Source organism: Pseudopodoces humilis, chromosome 13 (assembly GCF_049639895.1).
Source record: "Pseudopodoces humilis isolate 2021_Gansu_Grassland_sample_001 chromosome 13, ASM4963989v1, whole genome shotgun sequence".
NCBI classification, from domain to species: Eukaryota; Metazoa; Chordata; class Aves; order Passeriformes; family Paridae; genus Pseudopodoces; species Pseudopodoces humilis.
In genome coordinates, this window is record NC_142212.1 from 5,167,128 (window position 1) to 5,187,495 (window position 20,368).

The 20,368-nt window shown below is 44.8% G+C and overlaps 1 protein-coding gene across 2 annotated transcripts in view; it reads left to right on the forward strand.

Moving 5' to 3' along the window:
• Nucleotides 1-20,368, forward strand: part of CACNA2D2 (calcium voltage-gated channel auxiliary subunit alpha2delta 2) — a 209,029-nt gene that overhangs the window by 16,672 nt on the left and 171,989 nt on the right. For both annotated transcript variants that reach the window (XM_088061671.1, XM_005522184.3), the window contains exon 2: nt 5,433-5,514. In XM_088061671.1, coding sequence (XP_087917797.1) covers nt 5,433-5,514 — 82 coding nt within the window. The remainder of the gene's footprint in view (nt 1-5,432; nt 5,515-20,368) is intronic.

A 20,368-nucleotide genomic window follows, 5' to 3' on the forward strand; every position in this document is an offset into this window, starting at 1 on the left:
CTTGTGGGGCTTTTTAGGTGCAGGTTTTTGCAAGAAATGTGCTACAAGAAATGGAAAAGATAAGCAGAAGATAGGACTCAGAAACAGACCCCTAAAGTCAGTGTTTGAATTGAGGAAAACAAAATAATGTCATGAAAAAAGTGAATGCAGACAGACTATCCCTTTCCTGTCTCTTAAAAGATTTTCCTTAGAATATAGTTTTAATATTCATTTGTCTTGTCCTTCCCCCCTATAATGTCAAAGATTCTTTCTTATTACAGGGAAGACCAGATGGTAGAGGTGAATAATGTCTTGATAAATATTAAGAAAAGACTAGTCCAGCAGGCAATTTTTTCCCACCCTTCCTTTATATAAACACCTGGGCACATACTTTAAATTAAAACACAGTCATAAAATGACAATGTGGGAGGCTTGATAATGTCTGGAAGCACGGTCAGTAAGTTATTTGGAAGGAAACAGGTGTCCTCTCTAAGTTGTATCTTCAGGGGAAAATAAAAAGGCAACTTGTTTTTCCTTGCTGGGTAAATATTGGCAGATGTGGGGTTTTTACAGCCTAGGTATGTAAGAGAGCTCAGAGGGGGCATATCCTGCACATACACACACACACACACACACGTGTGTGTGCACTGACACACACTATTATAGTTAAAGGATTAAGCATCTTGAAGAAATAAGCCAATTATAAGAAGTTCCTGCACAGCAAAAATTAGACAACACAGTAATTAATAACCTTATTAAATAGCAATATTTGGGCACTGAACCAAAGCGTATGAATCAGGGTGAAGCATTCTTGGCTGAACACACTGTGTGAAGTGTAGACACTTGTTCAAAACATACTCTGTGTAGAACCCAATAAGCTTTGGGGCAGTAGATCCACTTAGCAAGTAGTTTCTCCTCTTGTGCTTTTATGTTTCTGTGACTCTCTTGTTTTTGAGGCCAGGAAGGCAGCAAAAGAAAAGGACTAAATCCTCCTGTTTTATTTTTTTTTTCCTAACGTCCTCTTCTGTTCACAGCCAAACAAGCACTCTCCTAAGGCTTCTTTTAAGGAAAAAATGTCCTCAAGCAGAAAACTAATTTTCTTTCCTCTTGCTTCTCTTTTCCCAGTTGTGAGAGGTGCCTTGCAATGAGGCTTATTTTCATTAGTGGTTTGTGTAACTGCCTTGCCTGCCCTGGGTTAGCCATGAGGAGGTGTCACTGCAGGTGACACTGCAGGTGCCTCTGAGGGGTCTGGCCCAAGTACCCAGAGCCAGCAAGGGACAGAGTGATCTTGGGCTGAGCTGCTGTGGCACATCCCTGGTGCTGGCCACAGGCTGGCAGCGCATGGTGTCTTCTCTGTGAGTGTCTCCAGTTTCTATACAGAAGACCAGGACTCAGGCTGCCATCTGATGTGTGCACAAGTGTGGGAGGATGCGGGCCAAGCACAGCCTGTCTCCTGTCTTTCCAGGCAATTATAATTTTCTTCTGAAGCTACACATTTGGAGCAGCAGTGTAGCCTCAGACACCAACATGGACATGCATGGAAGTCTCTGCAACTGCTTGGGTGACCTGAACCATGGAACATTCCCTAATCCTAAAAAAAGGGCTGCTGTGACCAGTGGCAAGGCACAGGTGCCCATTGAGCAGGAGTGGGACACGTGTGATGCTTTGCTTCTTGGCCCCAACCGCAACAGCAGTGATTTCCCTCCTGATGTTCTGCTTGACACAGTAAATAATTTTCAATATCTATTTACTTTTTAAGGCCTACTTTATATAATCTTTAAGAAAAATCAAATATGCAAATTATGTAATCAATTAATATTTTTGTTGTTTTCTTTGGAGAGGCAATGGCAAATGGTGATGTGTTTTCAAAAATCAGTTACCTCCCTTGCTAATGTTGCACTGGAGGCTGTGATATATACAGGTGAAGGAAACAACCATTTTTTCAATACTAAAGATTTTTTATGGATATCCTGAATGTGTATATGATAGCTGTAGAGTTGGGTTGGGAGAGTCCTATGGAGACTCCTCAGCAACGGGAGAGCCAGCTGAGACAATGGAGATGAGTGAGATGTGCTGGGTATGTCACTGCCAAAGAGAGGCCAGGGGATAGTGGGGCTGCCAGGCTCCTTCCATGCAGTTCCTCCAGGCACAGAGCTATTAAATGCCATCACAAATTCTTGAGCTCCAAGGTTTTCTCCTGGCCCGTGTTTCCTCACTACAGCAGACACCAAAGTGGTACTTGGTTTTAGGAGGGGACGGTGCACATGGCTCGTAAAGGAGCCTGGTACCTTTCTGTGAGCACCACCACAGCCGTGCCAGTGCCTTCCTGGCCGGTGCATCAGCTGTGTTCTTTATGCTTTATTTGTAAATGATGTTTCACAAGAGCAGCAGGGCACTCCTGGCAGCATGTTTGGAGGAGTTATTGCTCCTCAAGCCCTGTAACGCACCTGAGGCGTGCAGTAATGGCCCAGGAATGCGATGACTGTCGTGTCTTACTGCTTACAGCTTCCATAGGAGACACGCTGCACACAGCAATCTCCATGTTCATCACGGGCTAGCAGTTTCTTTACTCTCTGCAGCCTTGCTACAGTCATCTTACATCAAATTTTAAGTGCATTAGTTTCATGGTTTGTTTTTTTTAATGGTACCTTTCAACCCATTATATGGCAACTGAGATGAAACTTCCAAATTTTAGGATGTGGTCTACTCTACAGACTTCTCTCTTGGACATTACCAGCATAGAGGAACATAGTAATGGGTCAGCCAAAAGTTCTGCCAGTGCATGTGGGTGAGGAATGTACTGGGTAGAAAAAAGAATTTTTACTACCACTGGCAAAAGCTCTTGGATAGCCACACGACACCAAAAAAAAAGAAGCTGCTTCTGCTATTACTTTTTTTAAATCTAGAAACCTGGTGTCCGCTATGCCAAAATGCTGCCCTTTTTATTTGATAATGTAATACGTGTATTTATTTTTTTTTAATATTGATACTACAAGCCGTAGCTGGACTCTTTGGGAAACTGCTGGTTTGTAAGACTGAGAGTCAGGTATCATAAGACTGCACAATTAAAGGGAATTTCAGCTTTTCTCGTGAATGAAAAATCTAGTGGCTTTTCTCTAAAATAGTAGTACTTCTTGGGGCGGAGGCAGGGGGTGGAATAAGTTAAATTTTTTTTTAAACGAATCTGCTGACTACATTTAAATTAATTGTAAATCCCAGCTCAGTTGAGTGCTCAGTGTCTCTTTTGCATATGCCAACAGAGTAATATTGATGCCTCTGTCTTCCTCGCTAACTAATCCTTTCTGAAGGCTTGGCCATACGTGACATTTAAGCGGATATGAGCAGTTGTTAATGTTGATGGATACAGCACAAGATGGGAGGTGATTTTCCCTTGCTGTGGTGGTGTAGGTGTTCCTGGTGAGAGCTGACACAGGCAGGTGTCACTGAAATTGAGGATCTTGTACAGAGTTGGAAGTTAAGGAAAAGTGTCAGCTCCATAAGTGCTTAGTGGGGTTTCTCAGACCGGTGGCTGAGTATGAGCATATAATTGATTTTTTTCAGTTCACTGGACAAACTAGAGGAGGGGAAAAATAAATTTGGTTTTGGTTATTCAAGGCTTTTTGTTAAATTAATGCCTTGTGTAAAAATAGATATTTTTTGGTGAAAATGCTTCAGAAGATTTGTGGGTAACTTTGGTACTCAGGGTAACCTGAATATACCTTTGATAAAATATTTGACTGGAAAAGGAAAAGAAACAAAAACCCCCAAACCCGACCCCCCTCAGCTCTGTCTGGTACCTTCCCATTGGCAGCCCCGCTGAAGGCTTTGCTCTCCCTCCTCTGCCAGAATAGGGGCTTTGCTGATATCTTCACTCATTTCCTAAAGTTCCCCTCCCTAGCCATGCTTCCAGGGGACAAGAGGCAGTGTTGTCTCTGTGGGAAGATGGGACAGCGTAAGTGCCATTGGAAAGCTGAGAAGGCTTGGCGTGCACAATTAAATCTTGTTTTCATCCACAGCCTTGTATGTTATTAACTGGCAGGAATTTTGTCTGAGTAACACACGTGTCTGTCAGCCCTTCACTCTGCCCTGCTGGTCCCTCACCCCTCAAAAGTGATGTTTCAGCTCTGCTCTGCTCCTCAGCTAAGGGCATCTTTCTGCTTTGGTAATTCTGGCCAGTTTTTGGGCTGTGCTGTGTAATTCAGAGTCCTCCAGTGCCCAGCTGAAGAACAGCTGGGTTTCTTTGTTCCTTGATCTCTGGGAGAGCCCCTCCATGGTTTGGCGGTTGTGGGGGAGTGTGTGTGGGCTGCCTGGGGGATGTCTCTTTGCATGAAGGATGAAGTCATTCGGTGAACCCAATGAAAGCACAACCTCCCTGAACTGGTCTGCTCCCTTCCACCAGCACTCTGCCCTGCTGCTGGCCTTACCTTCTACTCCTTCTGCTCCTTCCCTCCTTCCTGTGGCATACATTGAGAGAGAAATGTTGCTGTGAAAAAAGCACTGAAGGCAGTGCCAAGTGGTGCAGAGGCAATCGAGTGTTGCTTTTCCAGGTCAGACAGGAGATTTGACATTTGCCTGGGCAGCAGCTGAAGCCAGGAAATCTCATTAAAAGAAGGAGAATTATCAAGTTCTGTGGATTTAGAAGAGGGTTTATATGTTGTTGTTTTTAACTTGATGTTATTGCCGTAAGCAGAAATCCGTGTGGCTGAGCGTATGGAAGGGTGTAGTGCCTGTTGGAAGGCCTGGCAGCCAGCTCGCTCTCCGTGCAGGGCTCAGGATGAAGGACGTGCCAGGGGCAGCTCCCAGCCCTTCCTGCTGTCTCAGGAGGCAGCTCTGCCCGCAGTGGGCCTGGCAGAGTGGCTGCCTGGCACAGGTTGGGCTTTGCTGAAGGTGCAAAGCAGCTGAACCCTCGGGCTCTTGCTGCTCTGCGCTTGGCTCCTGGCTGTGCCCAGGTCTCCCCATGGTGCCGCAGTGATTATCCGTTGCTGCACAGGACAAGACACCTTTGGCCCTGCCGTGGCTCGGGGTCTGCTCTCTGCCACAGAGCCCAGCTGAAGCAATAAGCTGTTTTCTGTACTCCACAGCACTTCAACCTTGTTAATCACTCTGGGCTTAAATAATTATCTACTGCAAATGTTTATATAAGGAGAAAATAAAGCCTCAAGCCTTGCAGATTTTGTTGTACCTTTTTCTCCGCTCTTCTCTCTGTGGTGCCTTGTTTATAAATTTTGAAGTCTTGAAGTTTATAACTTGCCCCAGCTGTAATTCTCAAAGCGGTGTGTACCTGGTACTCTGCCCTGCACGGTGCTGCAGAAAGAGAGCAGTGAACTTAGCTGAGGCACTGATTTCCTCCCTCTCCCTTCAGTCCCTTGCTTATCTACTCAGTGTCAGGGCTCTGACTCTTTCTCTCTCTTTCTCTCCCTTTCTCTTTCTCTCTTTCTCTCCATCTCTTGCAGTATGCAGTACTGGGCCAGGAGGCTGGAGCAGGAGATTGATGGAGTGATGAGGATATTTGGTGGAGTCCAGCAGCTCAGAAAGGTAAGCTGTCTTTCTTTTACCTGTGCTGCCTTTCTTGTGGCAATGAATGTTCTCATCTGCAGAAATCACCTGTGTGAACATTTGCACTCAGTCACCTTCTCAGCTCACTTCATGTGCAGGGTCATGGCTGGCTGTCCTTCTGGTTCCTGGGCAATCAGGTGCATTTATCAAGTGTGTGGGAGTGAGTGTGGTTTGTATCTGTCTCTCTCTGGGGCTGCATGTCACTGCTATCTGAGCATGTACCTCTGGGGTTTTTCCTATATGACACACTAAAAAATATTAAATTCAACTAACCTTTCCACCAGAGACTCAAGGTAGTTTAATTTGTGTTTTAAATTTAAATTTGTATTGACAAAGCAGGAAATGTTGAAAGGATAATTTTTCTAGCCATGGGGAGCTCCTTGTTTTTAAATATACATTGCAAGTAAAACTGTAATTGTTGTTTGGCTACTGTTTCCAAGTGCCAGAAAACAAAATTCAGTTACTGATGCTGGCATCTGCCTCCTGCTCCCTGATGCACCAGGATGCAGAGGCTGCAGAAGCCAGACCTGCTCTTCTCCTGGCAGCAGTGCTCTGGGTTGGGTTAGGGCAGTTACAGAACAGCTTCATCGGGGTTTATTAGGTTTGGGATCAAACAGCCTTTGACACCTTACCTGTTTCCCTTTCCCCGTAAAACCCTGTTTCCCCTTGCCCACACTCTTGTGCTGACTAGCTGATTTGAAATTGAGCAATTTGGAATAACAGTTACCGTGTTAATTTAAAGAAAATAGGCTTCTCTAGAGTGATAAATATGTTACCCCAGAAAAAAAGCATGGGTGTATTTGTGTTTTCTGGTGACAGTGACATGTTCTTCTCAGATGCCAATACTTTATGGGGACTCCTACTGTCTGTCTTGCACTAGTAGCTATCTTGGCTTAAATAGAACTGCTGAGATTTTATACTGTTGGTTGTAACCCATTGTCTAAACACAGAGGTCACACAATTTTCTTTTAAATGCATTTTGAAATGGGTTTACCTGAGGGCTTGCAAAACTCTTCATCCATTCATTTGTGTTTGTATTTGAGCTCTAGAATGGTGTATCTGGGCTTTGTGTGCATTCATTTCAACTGAATTTGTGTATTGATATAAACTTCATGTGCAGCATGAAAAGCATATACACCCACTTGGGTTTCACCAGATATTTCTGAATGTAGCCATGCATTTGTGCAATGCAGTTTTGCATGTTGGCAGGGTCTTAGAGCTGGGGACCTTTTCCAGGCAATACAACGGTGCAGCAGCCAGCATTCTCTTCAATAGAGCATAGTCATAAAGAACAAAAGGATTGCTACTACATTTTTGTACATGTCCTCTCTTACAATTTATTCTTATTAGCTTTGATTTTACTCCTTTGCATGTTAAATAGGTATATCATGTAATTTTTTTAATGCCATAATTAAAGAGAAATTACACCTCCAATTTGCCAGCACTTGACTCCTATTGGCCAGTCAGTCAATTACAGGTAAGAGAGCTTCCCACTTTTCCTGTTTAATTCTTCTGGCAGAACATAATGCAGTACTTCAATGGATTAATACTGGATAAACTGACTACAGAGGGATTGAAGGGTTTTTTTTTGAAATCTGTTTGGGAATCTTCTTGTAAAGGGAGGAAGCTAATTATTGTATCTAGTAAATGCATAAACCAGCTGAAGCCAAGAAATGAGCTACTGAAAATTCCACTGTGCAGCTGTTTGAACACCAGAAAGGACTGGTGGAGGCTGTCTGCCGATCTCTAGGGGAGAACTTGGCATGTGGAGTTCAGGTTTGATTCGTAGATGCAATATCAAGTGGATGATCCTTAGGAACCACATTGCTTGCTAGTGCACACTAGCACAGCTTCACTGATGGAAAATGGCATGGAGTGCTTCACCCCAAAGAACTCAGAGCTGTACCTGCAGGGAGTCCTTAGCCACCAGTTGCACACAGGTTCATCAGGGTTACAGTATGGGAGCTGTCTAATGTCATAAAGTGGCACTGTAACCTACTTGGAGACAGGATTTAAAAAGTGAAATAAAAAACCTCTACATTCTGTTGCAACCACACTCAAAATTTAGAAGGTGAGCAGGCACACAGGGAAGGAAGAGCCCCTGAGGAGCTGTGGGAGCTGAAACATGGTGTAGCTAGAAGCTAATTCCACCCACTGGGATTTCACAGGAAGGCTCATTATTAAGCAAGAGTAGACCCATGCGGGGTAGGAAGGATAAAGAAAAATGAGGCAAATAGAGCCTGTTTTTTGCTAAAACATGCTGATGTTCTTTGGGCTTGCCATGTTGGCCTGGAACATGTCTGCAGAGGGGACTTCTGGTTCATTGTGCATAGTAATATTAGAAAAGTGCTCCAGTGAGGGGGAAAAGTGCTCCAGTGTCACCAAAGACAGAACTAGCTCTTCTGAATTGGTGGGGTCTGTTGTGAGGTGGTGGGTTTCAGTGCCAGCTCTCATGGGACTATGAAGCTGTAAGCACTGGAGGTGGGTCCATGCCAGAAATGGATCTTACCTTCCCAGGCCTGACTACCAAAGTGACAGACCAAATAATAATAATAAAAATCCTCCTCTGAGATTTTCTAGGTTTACTTACAAATATTTTTTTCTTGGGTTGCTATGAAAGGATGAAGACGTTTTCTTTGGTTATTACCTGAAATCATAACTGTTATGGCATATGAGGCATGAAATTTATTGTCAGAAATATGGTGTCCAGGAACATAACATTGCTGAATATTTTATCTTCTTGGAGTGCTGCTCACCCCAGAAACATTTTTGTTTTAACTCTTCAGTCATTTCCTTGAGTTGGGCTAATAAATGTTCAATGCCCCTGCTTTCCTCCTGTCCTGCCAGGTGGACAGGCAATCCTCTGGGGAGATTTTCCAAGCCTGTACCATGCAGATGCTCCTTTGCACAAGAAGACCATTTTTCTGGAGTAATTACAGGAGGGTGAGAAGCTCTGCTATGTTAAGAGGCATCATGCCAAGGGCTCTTCTTTTAGCTGTGAGGTACCACCTTGCTTCTCTCCTGATGTCCAGACATTGAAAACACTGAAGTGCAAACATCCCCATTAGACAGACAGACTGGCTGTGGTGGGGTACCCATATGATTGAACACTGTGGGTTTGGGGTGGTATGGAGGATTATGGCCTTGCTGACATGACCTGGTGAAGTCAGTGTTCAGCTGCTGTGGTGTAGCATCCTGTTGGCTGGCTGGTTGCTCCAGGCATGCCTTAAAACAAATCCCAGAACTTGGATAAGGGTATGTTGCTTTGCCTTCCTGTCCTCGCCTCCCTCGCAGCTCACCAGAGATAATTGAGAGCACAAATCATTGCTAATTTAGCTCTGACTGGCACAACGATATGTGGGACTCGATAATGCTGGCTGAATAGATTGACATTCTTAAAATAATTATTTCTAGAATAAGGAATATTATACTAAAAATACAATTCTCTGATTTCCGTTGGGTTTTTTTCTGTTAGCGACTTCTTTGTGGCTACAGTGGACTCTTCACTTTGCAGAACAAAAAACCATTTTGTTTTGACATTTCTTGCTACATCACACTACATTTCTCTTTCTTCTAGTGTTTTGGCACAAGTAAAAGTTATTGATTTTAGTCAAAAATGAATTAATATTTTGTGTTTCCAGCCTAGATGCTGCAATCCTGCTCCAGGGTAGACTGTACTCAAGAAACTTCCCGTGCTGGTGCAGCCCTGTCCCGGCCTCCCAGTGTCCTGCAGTGCTGGCACTGGTGGCAGGACCGATGACAGCAGAGCTGTGTGTGCTGCTGGGTTTTGTGCCTCACTGAGCAGCTCCCCTGGATGTTGTGTTAAAACTCCTTTTCTGGATAGCTGGGCTGAGGCTCAAATCTGCCCTGGCTTGTTACCTAAATTGTGTTTGATCCTGTGTCTCCTGAGGTGAACAGTGAGCTGGCCAGAACATCCCCCCCCCTCCAGTACCTGCTGTCCCTGGCTGCCTCCAATGGCCTTGTTTCCTTGCTGGCACTTACTGAGGAAGCCAAAGCCTTTCAAATGAGAGGGGGAAGAGCTGAGAACTGTAAATGCTGAGCCCCCTTTCCTGCTCTGTCGTCCTTTCACTCTTTCCTCTGGTTGTCTTTCCTGAGGACTGTTTGCACAGCAGGATAGAACTCTCTCCTGGAGGTGCCGTGCCCTGCCACAAACAGGCAGGGGCAGGGTGGGCCTCTCCTCTCCACCCTGTCAAGCTGCTTTTGTACCCCCTTCCCTTTCCTCTGGGCAGCCAAGGGAAGTCAGGAGAGTCTCGGTCTGCCTTGTTGGTGTATGACTGAGAGATAAGGGTTCTGTGGGCCTTGCTGGTGAGGAACCACTCAGTCTGTAAAGGGTGAGATGGCCCCAAACCTGAGCCCAGGGAGAGATGTGGGGAGCAGCCTGCTGGCTGAGCTGGGCAGGCAGGGAGCCTCTGCCTGAGCTGTGCTTGGTCCTCAACATGTGTGACTGCACAGAAAGGAGCATGGGCCCAGGGGAAAGGGAGACTCCTGCTGTGCCCTTTGGGATGCAGCCCCCCAAGGAGTTTGCTAATTGTGGCACAGCAGAAGTGGCTCAGCCTCGTCCTTGTAATCAATATCTGGCTTTACTTCAGTGGATTTTCATGTCTGTCTTCTATTCTTGCTTGTTATCTTGTACTTTGTTTTGCTAGTTTGGCATCTCTGCCTGGCAGAAGTGCTGCTGTTAATTTCTCTGGGTTTTTCTGACAGGGAAGGACCCTGCTGGCCAGGGCTTGGGGCAGAGTGACCAGGATGTGTGCAGATGTCTCCACCTTTGTCTGCCTCAGCCTGCCTGTCCCTTCTGCTCAGTGCTGCTTCTCTGATACATCCCCTCTTGTTTTCAAAGTAAGGGCATGCTTTAGTTGAGGCAGCTGCAGGTGAGAGCTGTGATTGAGCCGTGCACAAACAAGAACTTGAATTAAAAAAAAACTAGTATACTAGCAGAGTTTTGCCTTGGGTCTGAAGAGCTGAAATGGCATCTGCCTTGTGTAGTGCTGCAGTCACTAGCACTCCTCCTGTGATGGGGTCTCTGCAGTACTGAGTGTTTCACGTGGCTCCGTGAGTGCATCCCTTACAAAACTGCTGGTACAGAGCTGGAGCCTCTTTAATGCCAGCACCAGGAGGTGAGACATGCTCTTATCAAAGGAACTGTCAAGGTTTTCTCTTCAACTTTTTTGATCTTGGGTAACTACTGGAATAATAATAAGTTAGCCTAAATCTCCCAAGTAACTGTGGTATTACATGATGTTTAATTTGTTCCTTTGTTTTCTTTGGGTGTAGAAGCACTCAGCTGGTCATTCAGTAGGGCTGGAGAATCTGAGGAGTGTTAATGGAATTTTAAATGAAGGAGGCGAGAGAACCAGAGTCCCCCTGCACAAGACAGTGTCTGAGAAGCCTGTCTGCTTCCAAAGGGCTCTGTCACATGCACTGGGCATTCACAGAAACACAGTGATGTGGTCCTTATTCCCAACAGGGCAGAGTTGAGAATAAGATCCTAATCTTCTGATATCCAATCCAGTATTATCTTCAAAACACCACAGCAGAATTCATCTGACCTTTTCCTTCTGAGGTGTCAGTCCCAGGCCCCAGGATGGGAGATGAGTGATGCCCAATGGCTGCACTGTGCTCAGCAGAGTTGAGAGGAGTTTGAACCCAAAGCTTGGGCAACACACAAAGCCAGTTTCTTATGCTACAGCAGCACTGAATGCCTGCCCTCTTCCAGATGCTGCCAGGGAGACAGGGCCTTACTGAGTTTTCCAACTCATATGGGGTAGTGCCCCATTGGGAGACTGCCCAGGAGTATGGGCTCTGTCCCCCAGTGAGAGGATGCCTAGCTCCAAGCCCTTGGTTCCCAAGCTCATGCATAATCTGTCTGATCCTTGCTTTCCTTTCCTCTTTTCCCTCCCCCTCTCCTACCAGCGTGCACACAGCCTGCTTCCGCACACCATTGCTGTGCCCTCCCCTGCTCCTCATGTTTGATAAGAGGAAGTGTGCGATGCCAGATAAACACATTCCTGTTCCAAACTGCTTGGGTTTATTTTAATCTGCCTGGGCCGTTCAGCAGCCTCAGCACTCTGTTCAGCACTGAGTGCAAAGCCAACACTATATTACCAAGGAGGAGCATTTAAATGTCCTTAGGCTTGCAGCAGCTTGGTTGGGAAAGAGGGATCCTCTGGCACCCCTTGCTTGGGCCAGTGTGTGCCATCGTTAGCCCCCTTACACCCATCATCTCACTTCTCACTCTTTCTCTCTACTAGAACCATATTGCATCCGTACTGCGAGATGTCAGGGAAACATATGCTCCAGCTTTTAGTACATTTGCATAATTAGAGTAATGTGTATGAATAATTTATAGCTGTATGTGGCTGCTCGGTGTGTGACGTTAGCACCCCTCACTAAATCCTTTCCAGTGGGTGGTGCAGATCCTGCACCAGAGCCATTGTGCCGATGCAGTGTGCAGCCTGTTGGCAGATGCAAGGGCCCTGCTTTGAGACATCAGGGTGTGCATATATCTGTATATTTGGTTGTGTCTGTGTGTATGTATATGTATTTAGTGCAGAAAGATGGACTTTTACAGCTCTAGGGGAAGAGCAGACTGGAAGTCTCAGAGGCTAAAATGCCTTAGACTTAGGCTCAATACTTGTTCTGTTTATGCAGAAGCTGCAAATGAAAATGTTCTGCAACATTTGAAAGCTGAGGCAGGGATTTTTCCAGCAGGACTCAGGTGTGACTAGTTTGTGTGCCAGGATTATATTGTTGGGGTTTTTTTTTTAATTGCTTTTTCAGATCATAAAACTTAGTGGCTTGCAGGGGAGAGGAATAAACATGCCTGCACTGTGTCACAGAGCCTGATCTCAGTCAGTTGGTCAATAAATAGTAGCAAAGAATTGCCTGGACACTGTCTCTCTATTTACCAGCTCTTTAATGTGCAAGTTCTCATGCTGGAAAGCCCAGAGTGACAGGTAGGTGTTCTAAAGGAGTGATCTGAGTGGCTGAATCCTGGTATTTATGTTCCAGTTAATTTTAGCTTAAACTATATTTGGTCCTTTTCAAATGTTTGAGAGCCTTGGCTGGAAAGCGCTGTGTAAACTGGAATGAAGTGCAGGCATGCACAGTTACTGACTCATTAGTATTATCCACTGGGAAACTGAGGCAGGTGGTTAAGCTGAGCAGGTCTGCAGAACCAAGGTGTGGTGCAGCCTGGACTGTTCTCCATCATGCGTACAGCCAGCAGATCCATAGAGGAGGGTGTGTTAGAAGGGTAACAGGCAGAGTAATAGTCCTTAAAGCCCTTGCTTAGAACTTTTCCGCTTTACAGAATTACTTTGTAGACAATACACTTGCAGCCAGTTGGTGAGTTTGCACAGTCAGGGGGGATTGCTGTTGAGTTTTATGGAGTACTTTCTGATTTATATTGCTGTCAGTGACAAGTTAAATGAGCCCAGCATTCAGCAGTGATGTTCAGGTGTGTGCATCTCCTGAGTGCGCTGCTTTGCATTTCGCGTCCAAAAATGTAGCTGATGTACCCAGCCAGTCAACAACCATGTTTGTAAAATCCTCATGAATATTCAGTGAAGCTCTCTGAATTGATGCTGTTGCCATTACACAGCCATATGAATCCATGGGAAGGATGAGACCTTGGCTGATGTTTCTGGAAGCCTCCCTCATCCAGGTTGTCCTGCCCTTGACTGAAGGAACCTGTGTGGTCCCCACATTCATTCCAGCTGAAGTTGTTAACTTCAGGCTGTGTTTAAAAATAAAGCAAGGCAAAATCCATACCAACTCTGCCAGAATGCAGCATGAATAATTAGGTGGAGATCATTACAGTTTCCCGTCTTAAAAACATACATAGATTATTCTTTAATGGAAAGTTAATTGTTTTATTATTCTCTCCAGATGGTTCTTTTTCTTTACATTCACATGGGAATTGATATAGCCTGGAATTCAGTCTCCTATGAGCAGAGCTGATAACCAAAAATGCAACTCTATCACTGATCAAGATATTAAACATAGAAAATATGTATCTTTTTCATTATAGTTTCAGATTTTTCCCAATCTATGTTTTTAAATATTATTTATGGGCTTCAAGTGCCCCTTCAACTTGAAGGGCATGCTGCAGGCTGGGGAGTTTGCATTTCTCTTCCTGATAGATTTGTCAAGCAAGCACTAGGTATTGGGCACTACTGGATCCTGGCATTCCTGTGGATGATCCATCACCTCCATTCATCACTGGACTGCAGAAGAGTGAAATATGTATTTATATTGAAAGGTCTAAGGAAGGAAACTGTTGTTAGGTACTTGAGGTTATTGTGTGGAGGAAGCAGTAGGAAGTGTCACATCTCCTTTGCTTGGTATGTAGAAATGCAGGAGAGTTTGGGAAGTTGGGGAGGCCAGGGAGGAGGTGACTTCTCAAGGGCACAGTTGTGGTTGTTATGTTCCAGTGTGGCTCCAGCCTGGTAAATGGCACTTTGCATGTTAAGTGAGCATGTTTATCGTGCCTCATTACAGCAGATCACCTCTGACATCTGAAGTGAATAACTTGAATGGGCCCCTTATTTCAAACACCCACCCGTGCCAACCTATTGGCCTGCAATGATGCTGCCAGTTTTATAGGCACTTATTTCCTTTTAATTATTTAGAGTTAAGATATTATTGTAAGGGAGGAAGAGAGAGTGGAGTCTGTTATTAGATCAGTTTTGCCTTCCCCATAAGCAGATCAACTGGACTTCAGTACCAGAGAGCTTTGGTTAAAGACTGAGAATCTGTGCTCTTGTTAAAGCTGTAGTTTGCTGCTGCTTTATTGAAAGAGATGGCTCTGCTTTTGGAGGAACTGCCTCTTGGGAGACTCCAGATCTTGGTAACCATCAGGGATCTGTACCTTTCCAACACTTGCATCCTTTGCATCGTACTTTGACAATGCTGCATACAATGAGCTCGAAAAGCTCCACACTCTATGTCTTAGGGATAAACCAGGTTCTCATGATTTGGGAGGTTGTATCCAGAGCAGAGGGAAGGAAGGTGAACAGACTCAGGAAGAAATGCAGCAGGAAGGTGATGCTAAGGGTTATGGATTCTCCTTCCTCTTCTGTTGCTCTTGGCCTGATCAATGCCAACTGATATATGTGGGGCATACCCTCTTTATTTTGATATATTTTGAAGGATTTGTTTCATTATTTTAGATTTATATACGGGCTTGCTCGTTGTGATTCAGTTTTTCACTGGGATTGAGATTTTATTGACTTTTCTCCCTTTTCTATCTGACCTTTCACACCTGGAAGCATCCAAGACAGATTTAGTATGTGTTTGTTCAGCACCTACTGTAACCAATTGTGTCATGCTTTTTGGACATTGACCATAGTATAAATATTAAATAGTAGGTAAGAGCACTGAGAAAAATCCTGCCTGAATGAAACATGAGATTTACTGATGCGAAGAGATGCTGTGAATGAGAGGCATGGCTATTTCCATCAGGGCAGTTTCCTAAATGCCTGGCTGATGTGGCTTGGACTGGTGGCAGGATCTAAATGTCTGCATGTGTCAGGAGCCACTCCAGGGATTGTTTAAGCAGTAGCATTAGTTATCATCTGTTGGATGCCCAAGCAAAGCCTTTGCTTGTAGCTAGGAGGCAGGGAGCAGATTTTCAATTCCCTGCTGTAAGGCCAGGTAAATAGAGAGGAAGGAGACAGCAGGGGGTTTATGTGACTTGAGGAGCAAAGAAGATTGTAATGGTAAATGTTGGATTACTTTTAAAAACAAGTAGGTCATTGAAGATACTGTGGTTGGTGAACAGAAAAAGAAAAAAGGCGGATTTATTCCTTGTTCTTCTAAGATTTGTTACACTATAAAGCTCACGTCACTGCTCAGCATGCTGTCATTTTTAATTTTGGAAGTTCTTTGTTTCTATCAGTGGTCCAGCAAGGATGACACTAGACCAGATTAGGGGCCTGGGATCTTCAAAGGAGCCTTGGTTCCCAGCTTCCTTGGGCATTATGAGTAGGCTGGGCCTTACTATAGTGCTTGCTAGGAACATCAGCTGTTGTTCTGTTTCCAGCTCTAGCAGGATTTGCATGTGACTCCACGGTCAAGCCAAATTGTTTAAAATTCAACTTATCTTTTGTCTTCTGCCTCTTTTACAGGGTGCTGGCACGCAAGAAAAAACATCCGTCCCCATCCCTGCCTTTTGTAGAAAGCAACAGATGGTTACCTAACATTCAGTGATAATAATTTGCTGTGAGGTATATTCATGGAATATTCATAGCATTGCTACTGGGTACGTCCAATTCTGAGTAGAAACGATACCTCCAATATGTTCTGAAGTGCCCAGTGACTTGATGTTCACTGAAAAAGAATTCCCAGCATGGTAATACTGTGCTTACCTCTAGTGCATTTCATGGCTGATTATTAAAATTACTTGCAAACGAGTTTACTTTCACATCTCAGTACTGGAAAGAAGTAAAACATCCAAGTTTGACTCTGTAAATAGTAAATTGAGGTTTGGATGAGGAAAACCCTTATTCTCCACAGCGAGTCTGATGGAGAGCTGGGGAGGGATCCTATGAATCCTGACTCCAGGGCACATCTACCAAATGTCTTCCTTAATAACAACTGTTCAGTTTGTCTCTTCTGGCTCATTACTACATCTATTAGCACTGAGCAGTGAATCCTAGGAAATGCAAGTGAGAGAGAGAGAAACTTTCAGCTTTGAATTCTCCCTTAGGAAACTTATTTCTGGCAAGTTTCACAAGTGGCAGCTTCTTGTTTATATTTGTAGGGCCTACAACACATGGCATTTTCTCCTTGGCAATGCCCTCAGCTCCCTCCCATGACTGAAGTGATAAGCCATTGTTCTCTCCTTGCCTCTGCTGTTGGTGTGAGTTTTTAGGGCTGTGCTCCTGATGCAGAGCCCGAGCAGCAGTTGATTGCCAGCTTTCCCTCCTCCTTAGATGTGTGCTAGCTCTCGAACGACATTTTGAGGTGCCTGAAGCATTCTGTGGAAGAAAATTAATTGGTTTTGACAAACCACAGCAGTCCCTTGGGTGCCTGGGAGTGCAACATTTATTGAAACCAGGCAGGAAATCAAAACACTCTGGTGTTCACTCACCTCCAGTGCAGCTGTATTAAAAAAATAAAAAGTAAAAAATCCTTAACCTTCCTCTGGATTTTTCACACTGACATTTGGATTGTCCACTGACTTTCTAATAAAACCTCCTTTTTCTTTTAGAAGAGAGTTTAGTGGTCATGAAAGATGCCAGAATGACAGCCCAGGGAGTAGATGGTCTCTGTTTACCCACAGAGCAAGTGCAGCATCAGGGCAAACGTACTTGCCATTGTACTTCCACCTTGAACTGCGGCATCCCAAAGGAGGGTAGGGAATTGCAGGTTTTCGGCACTTCTAGACTTGACCTCTCTGCTTGCACAGCTTAATAAGGAATCAGGCTTCTTCTGCTATTGCAGTGCAGTATTAAGGAAGGATTTTTCATCACAGCTGTGACAACCTCAGACTGAAAACACTCTGCCAGCAGAAACCATCTCCTAGCCCCATTCTTCCAGGAGCCTAGCCTGTCTTCCTAACATACTGGCTACAATCTGATTCATTTCTAAAACATATGCTGATACCCAGTGCAAGGTAAAGAAGATCCCTTTATACATGACACGTGTGTTATGTGGGTGCCCTTCACTCAGCCACTGGCTTGAGGTCGCTGTTCTGCTCTGTGCAGAGCTGCTGATGGGAGTCATTAAGTTGCCATCAAGTTTGAATTAGTGTTGATTCACCTCTAAAAAATAACCAGCAGTGTTCTTCACACAGCTCTGGAGGCAGGGCTCAGAAATGAGGGGAGTAATTTTTAAACAAAAGCTGGTTACTGCCCAGGTGCAGTCACAAAATAGGGTTGGGGGTAGTTTTACAGGGGGCGTCCACTTGCCAGCCTGTAAAGTGGCATGTGATTTCTGGACTGTGCCCTGCTTGATGAGGTGATCTTTTTACAGGTCTTTTGGTGTCCGTGGGCATCCCCAGGAGTGGTGTCAGGAGAGGAAAGCCATATACATATGATCAGATTTATCACAGATCCTAGCCTCACAGACTGGAAAGAGTACTGGAACCACTGGAAAGGATTCACAGACAAATGATGTAACAGGAGTTACTCAGCTCCTGCAGGACCTTATTGCAATAGATTTCTGGGGGTTTAGCAGTTTTTTTTTGAGCTGTCCATCAGCACAAGACTCATGTGGGTATGGTGCAGGTGCACACTCTGAATGCAGCAAACAATATGGGGTGTGTTAGGCAGAAGGTCCTGATGTCCTTGCATGTCCTCCAAAGCTGCAAGTGCCAGACAGAGGTGGGACACCAGCTTTGTCAGTGTGGTTAGAAACTCTGCAAGCAGACTGAAGCTCCTGCTGATGTCTGGAGTGACGGAGACAGGGAAACGATGGACAGAGGAAGCATTTGCTTCTGAAGAGTTGCTGTGGTTTGGCTCCTCTCAGTTCCCGCTGGCAGAGGAGGAGCAGGGGTGTGTGCAGGCTGTGGAGGGCACAGATGGGGAGCCAGCCCTAGGAGATCCTTGAGAAGAGCAGGTAATGTGACTGCGGCAGAGAGGGGAGGGGTGGCAATGGCTGCTGGCTCTGCGTCACTGAGACGGTGACAACTCCTTAAGCAATTAATTAGCACAGCTGAGAGCCAGAGCTCGGTGCTAAAGGTGAGCTGCAGTTGTACCAGCAGAGATGCACAAAGGTTTTACTGTCTGGCCTGAGACCTTGCTGGGAGCTTCTCTTGGTGGTTGTTACTGCAATACTTCTACAGGCTATTCATGATCTTGTAGAATAGCTGCAAAAACACTGTCTTAAAAGTTCAGCAATGTGGGAGGCCAAAGAGGGGTCATCAGCAATCCTAAATGAAGCTTTGGCAGGTCTGGATACTGCAGGAGAATTACTGCGTAGGTTTCTTCTTCACCTTTTTTCTCCTCTAATGATTCTGCTTTCTGGCATAACAATTACCTATTTTGGTTACCAATGTCTATGGAAAACTGGCTCTAGCTAAAATGGTAAATTAACTGCTTTGAAGCTTATGTCCCAGATGTCAGTAGTGATAGATTCTGTCGAGTGGTTTCTAGCTAGAAAAGACTTTGAGCGGTGTCATTTTTCATGGGAAAACTTCCCATATGCTTCTCCAAGAGGCTTTTCTGGGCAATTAAGTGACATGCTGTATGCAGAGATAACATGAATTCAGAGAGCTTTTGTACTTCATCTTTTTTGACACACCACACATGGGATGTCAGTGGTCACCAGAGGTTTAGCCCTTGGTCTCAGATACTTCTGCAGTAGCAGGCTTTTCCCCTGCTGTCACCCATAACCAACAGGACTCCTGTGCTGTTTGTTATATGAATGGTTGACACACCATGAAGCTGGGACGTGGGAAGATCTGTGGCAGAGGAAATGCCATCCTACATTCGTCCACTGAATGGCATAGTGGGCACCAAGGCCTTTCAGCTCCTGAGCCAGTGGGATGTCTGGTGACAGAAAGACAACACTCTGGACAAGGAGTAGGTGTAATGGGAGCGAAGATTTTCATGCAACTGAATGGCAACTTCTTTTTCTCTCTTACTACAACTGGAAATCAAATTGTGCTGCTGTTCACACACTGGACAACATGACAATGAGTCTGAACTCAGCAAAAATCACAATTTCTAGATGTATGCAGAGTGTTTCACGGCCCTTGGCAAAGGAAAGGGTGTGGATTGTGATTTGGGGGCTTTCATCCCCAGTGAAGACCCTCTGGTGGCACTGGCTGTTTCAGTCCCTATATGGCTCCATTTCCCCCTGGGAGTCAAGGCCCCTGAGAGTTTCCTTGCTTGACTCCTCTGTGCCAGCAGTCCTGATGTTCCTGCTGCTTTGCATTACAGCCATGTGTCAAGAAATCCCAGCTCCTGAGGTCAAGTGCTAAGCATTTGCTTCTTTATCAGATATTTACTTAGGAGGATTTCATTATACTGAATCTACTAGCTTTGAATAAATTCACATGCAGTAAATTTATTCTTGCTCTTTCTGAAGGGACTTATATGCTAGAGAAAACTTTGAAGACAACCACTTATACCAAAAGCAATTACTTTTGTGGTAATTTTGTATGTATTTTACTGCAGATACTGTATTTCTGTTTGACTATGAGCTTTCTCCCAAGTGGCACTGCTGTGCTGGAAGTAGAGAAAGTCAGATGCTTGAATTTTGGGTGCCCCAACATTTTCACATGGTTAACATTGAAAGTATTTGTCTCTGCACTTATTTGAACAAACTCTACTTGTCTGAATAAAAGTACAGGTTGATCTTATCAAAATCCTCTTGCAGTTGCTCCATGTGAAGTGAGGAGGTGGGGTTGTTTTGTTTTCTTAGTGTTGGTTGATTTTGGTGAGGTTCTTTTGCAACACTACTGTGTCAGCTTCTGGTTATTGGATTTCTTCAGCCAAATGGTGGAATTGGCCTTCCATGACACTGCAGAGGGCATCTCCAAATCCTCCTCACTCAGCTCATGAGTATCCAGGAATCATACTCTGCCATATGGCCAAGTTGAAGTATTGGCAAAAGCAATTTACTATATTATTTGGAATCCTGTAAAAAAATCCTTCTGCAAATAACTTTCAAATGTGAGAGGGGGAAAAGCTGAATTCTTCACCTCAGCAGCTGGTTTGCGCCATGCAAACCATAATGTCATCTACACAGGAACTCTTTCTGGTGCCTCAGTTGCCGCCCTCTGCACCCAGGATCTCCTGCAATCACTTTACCAAGTCCAAAACAAATCAGAAGGAAAAGCCCAAGTAAGAATTTAGGCAGT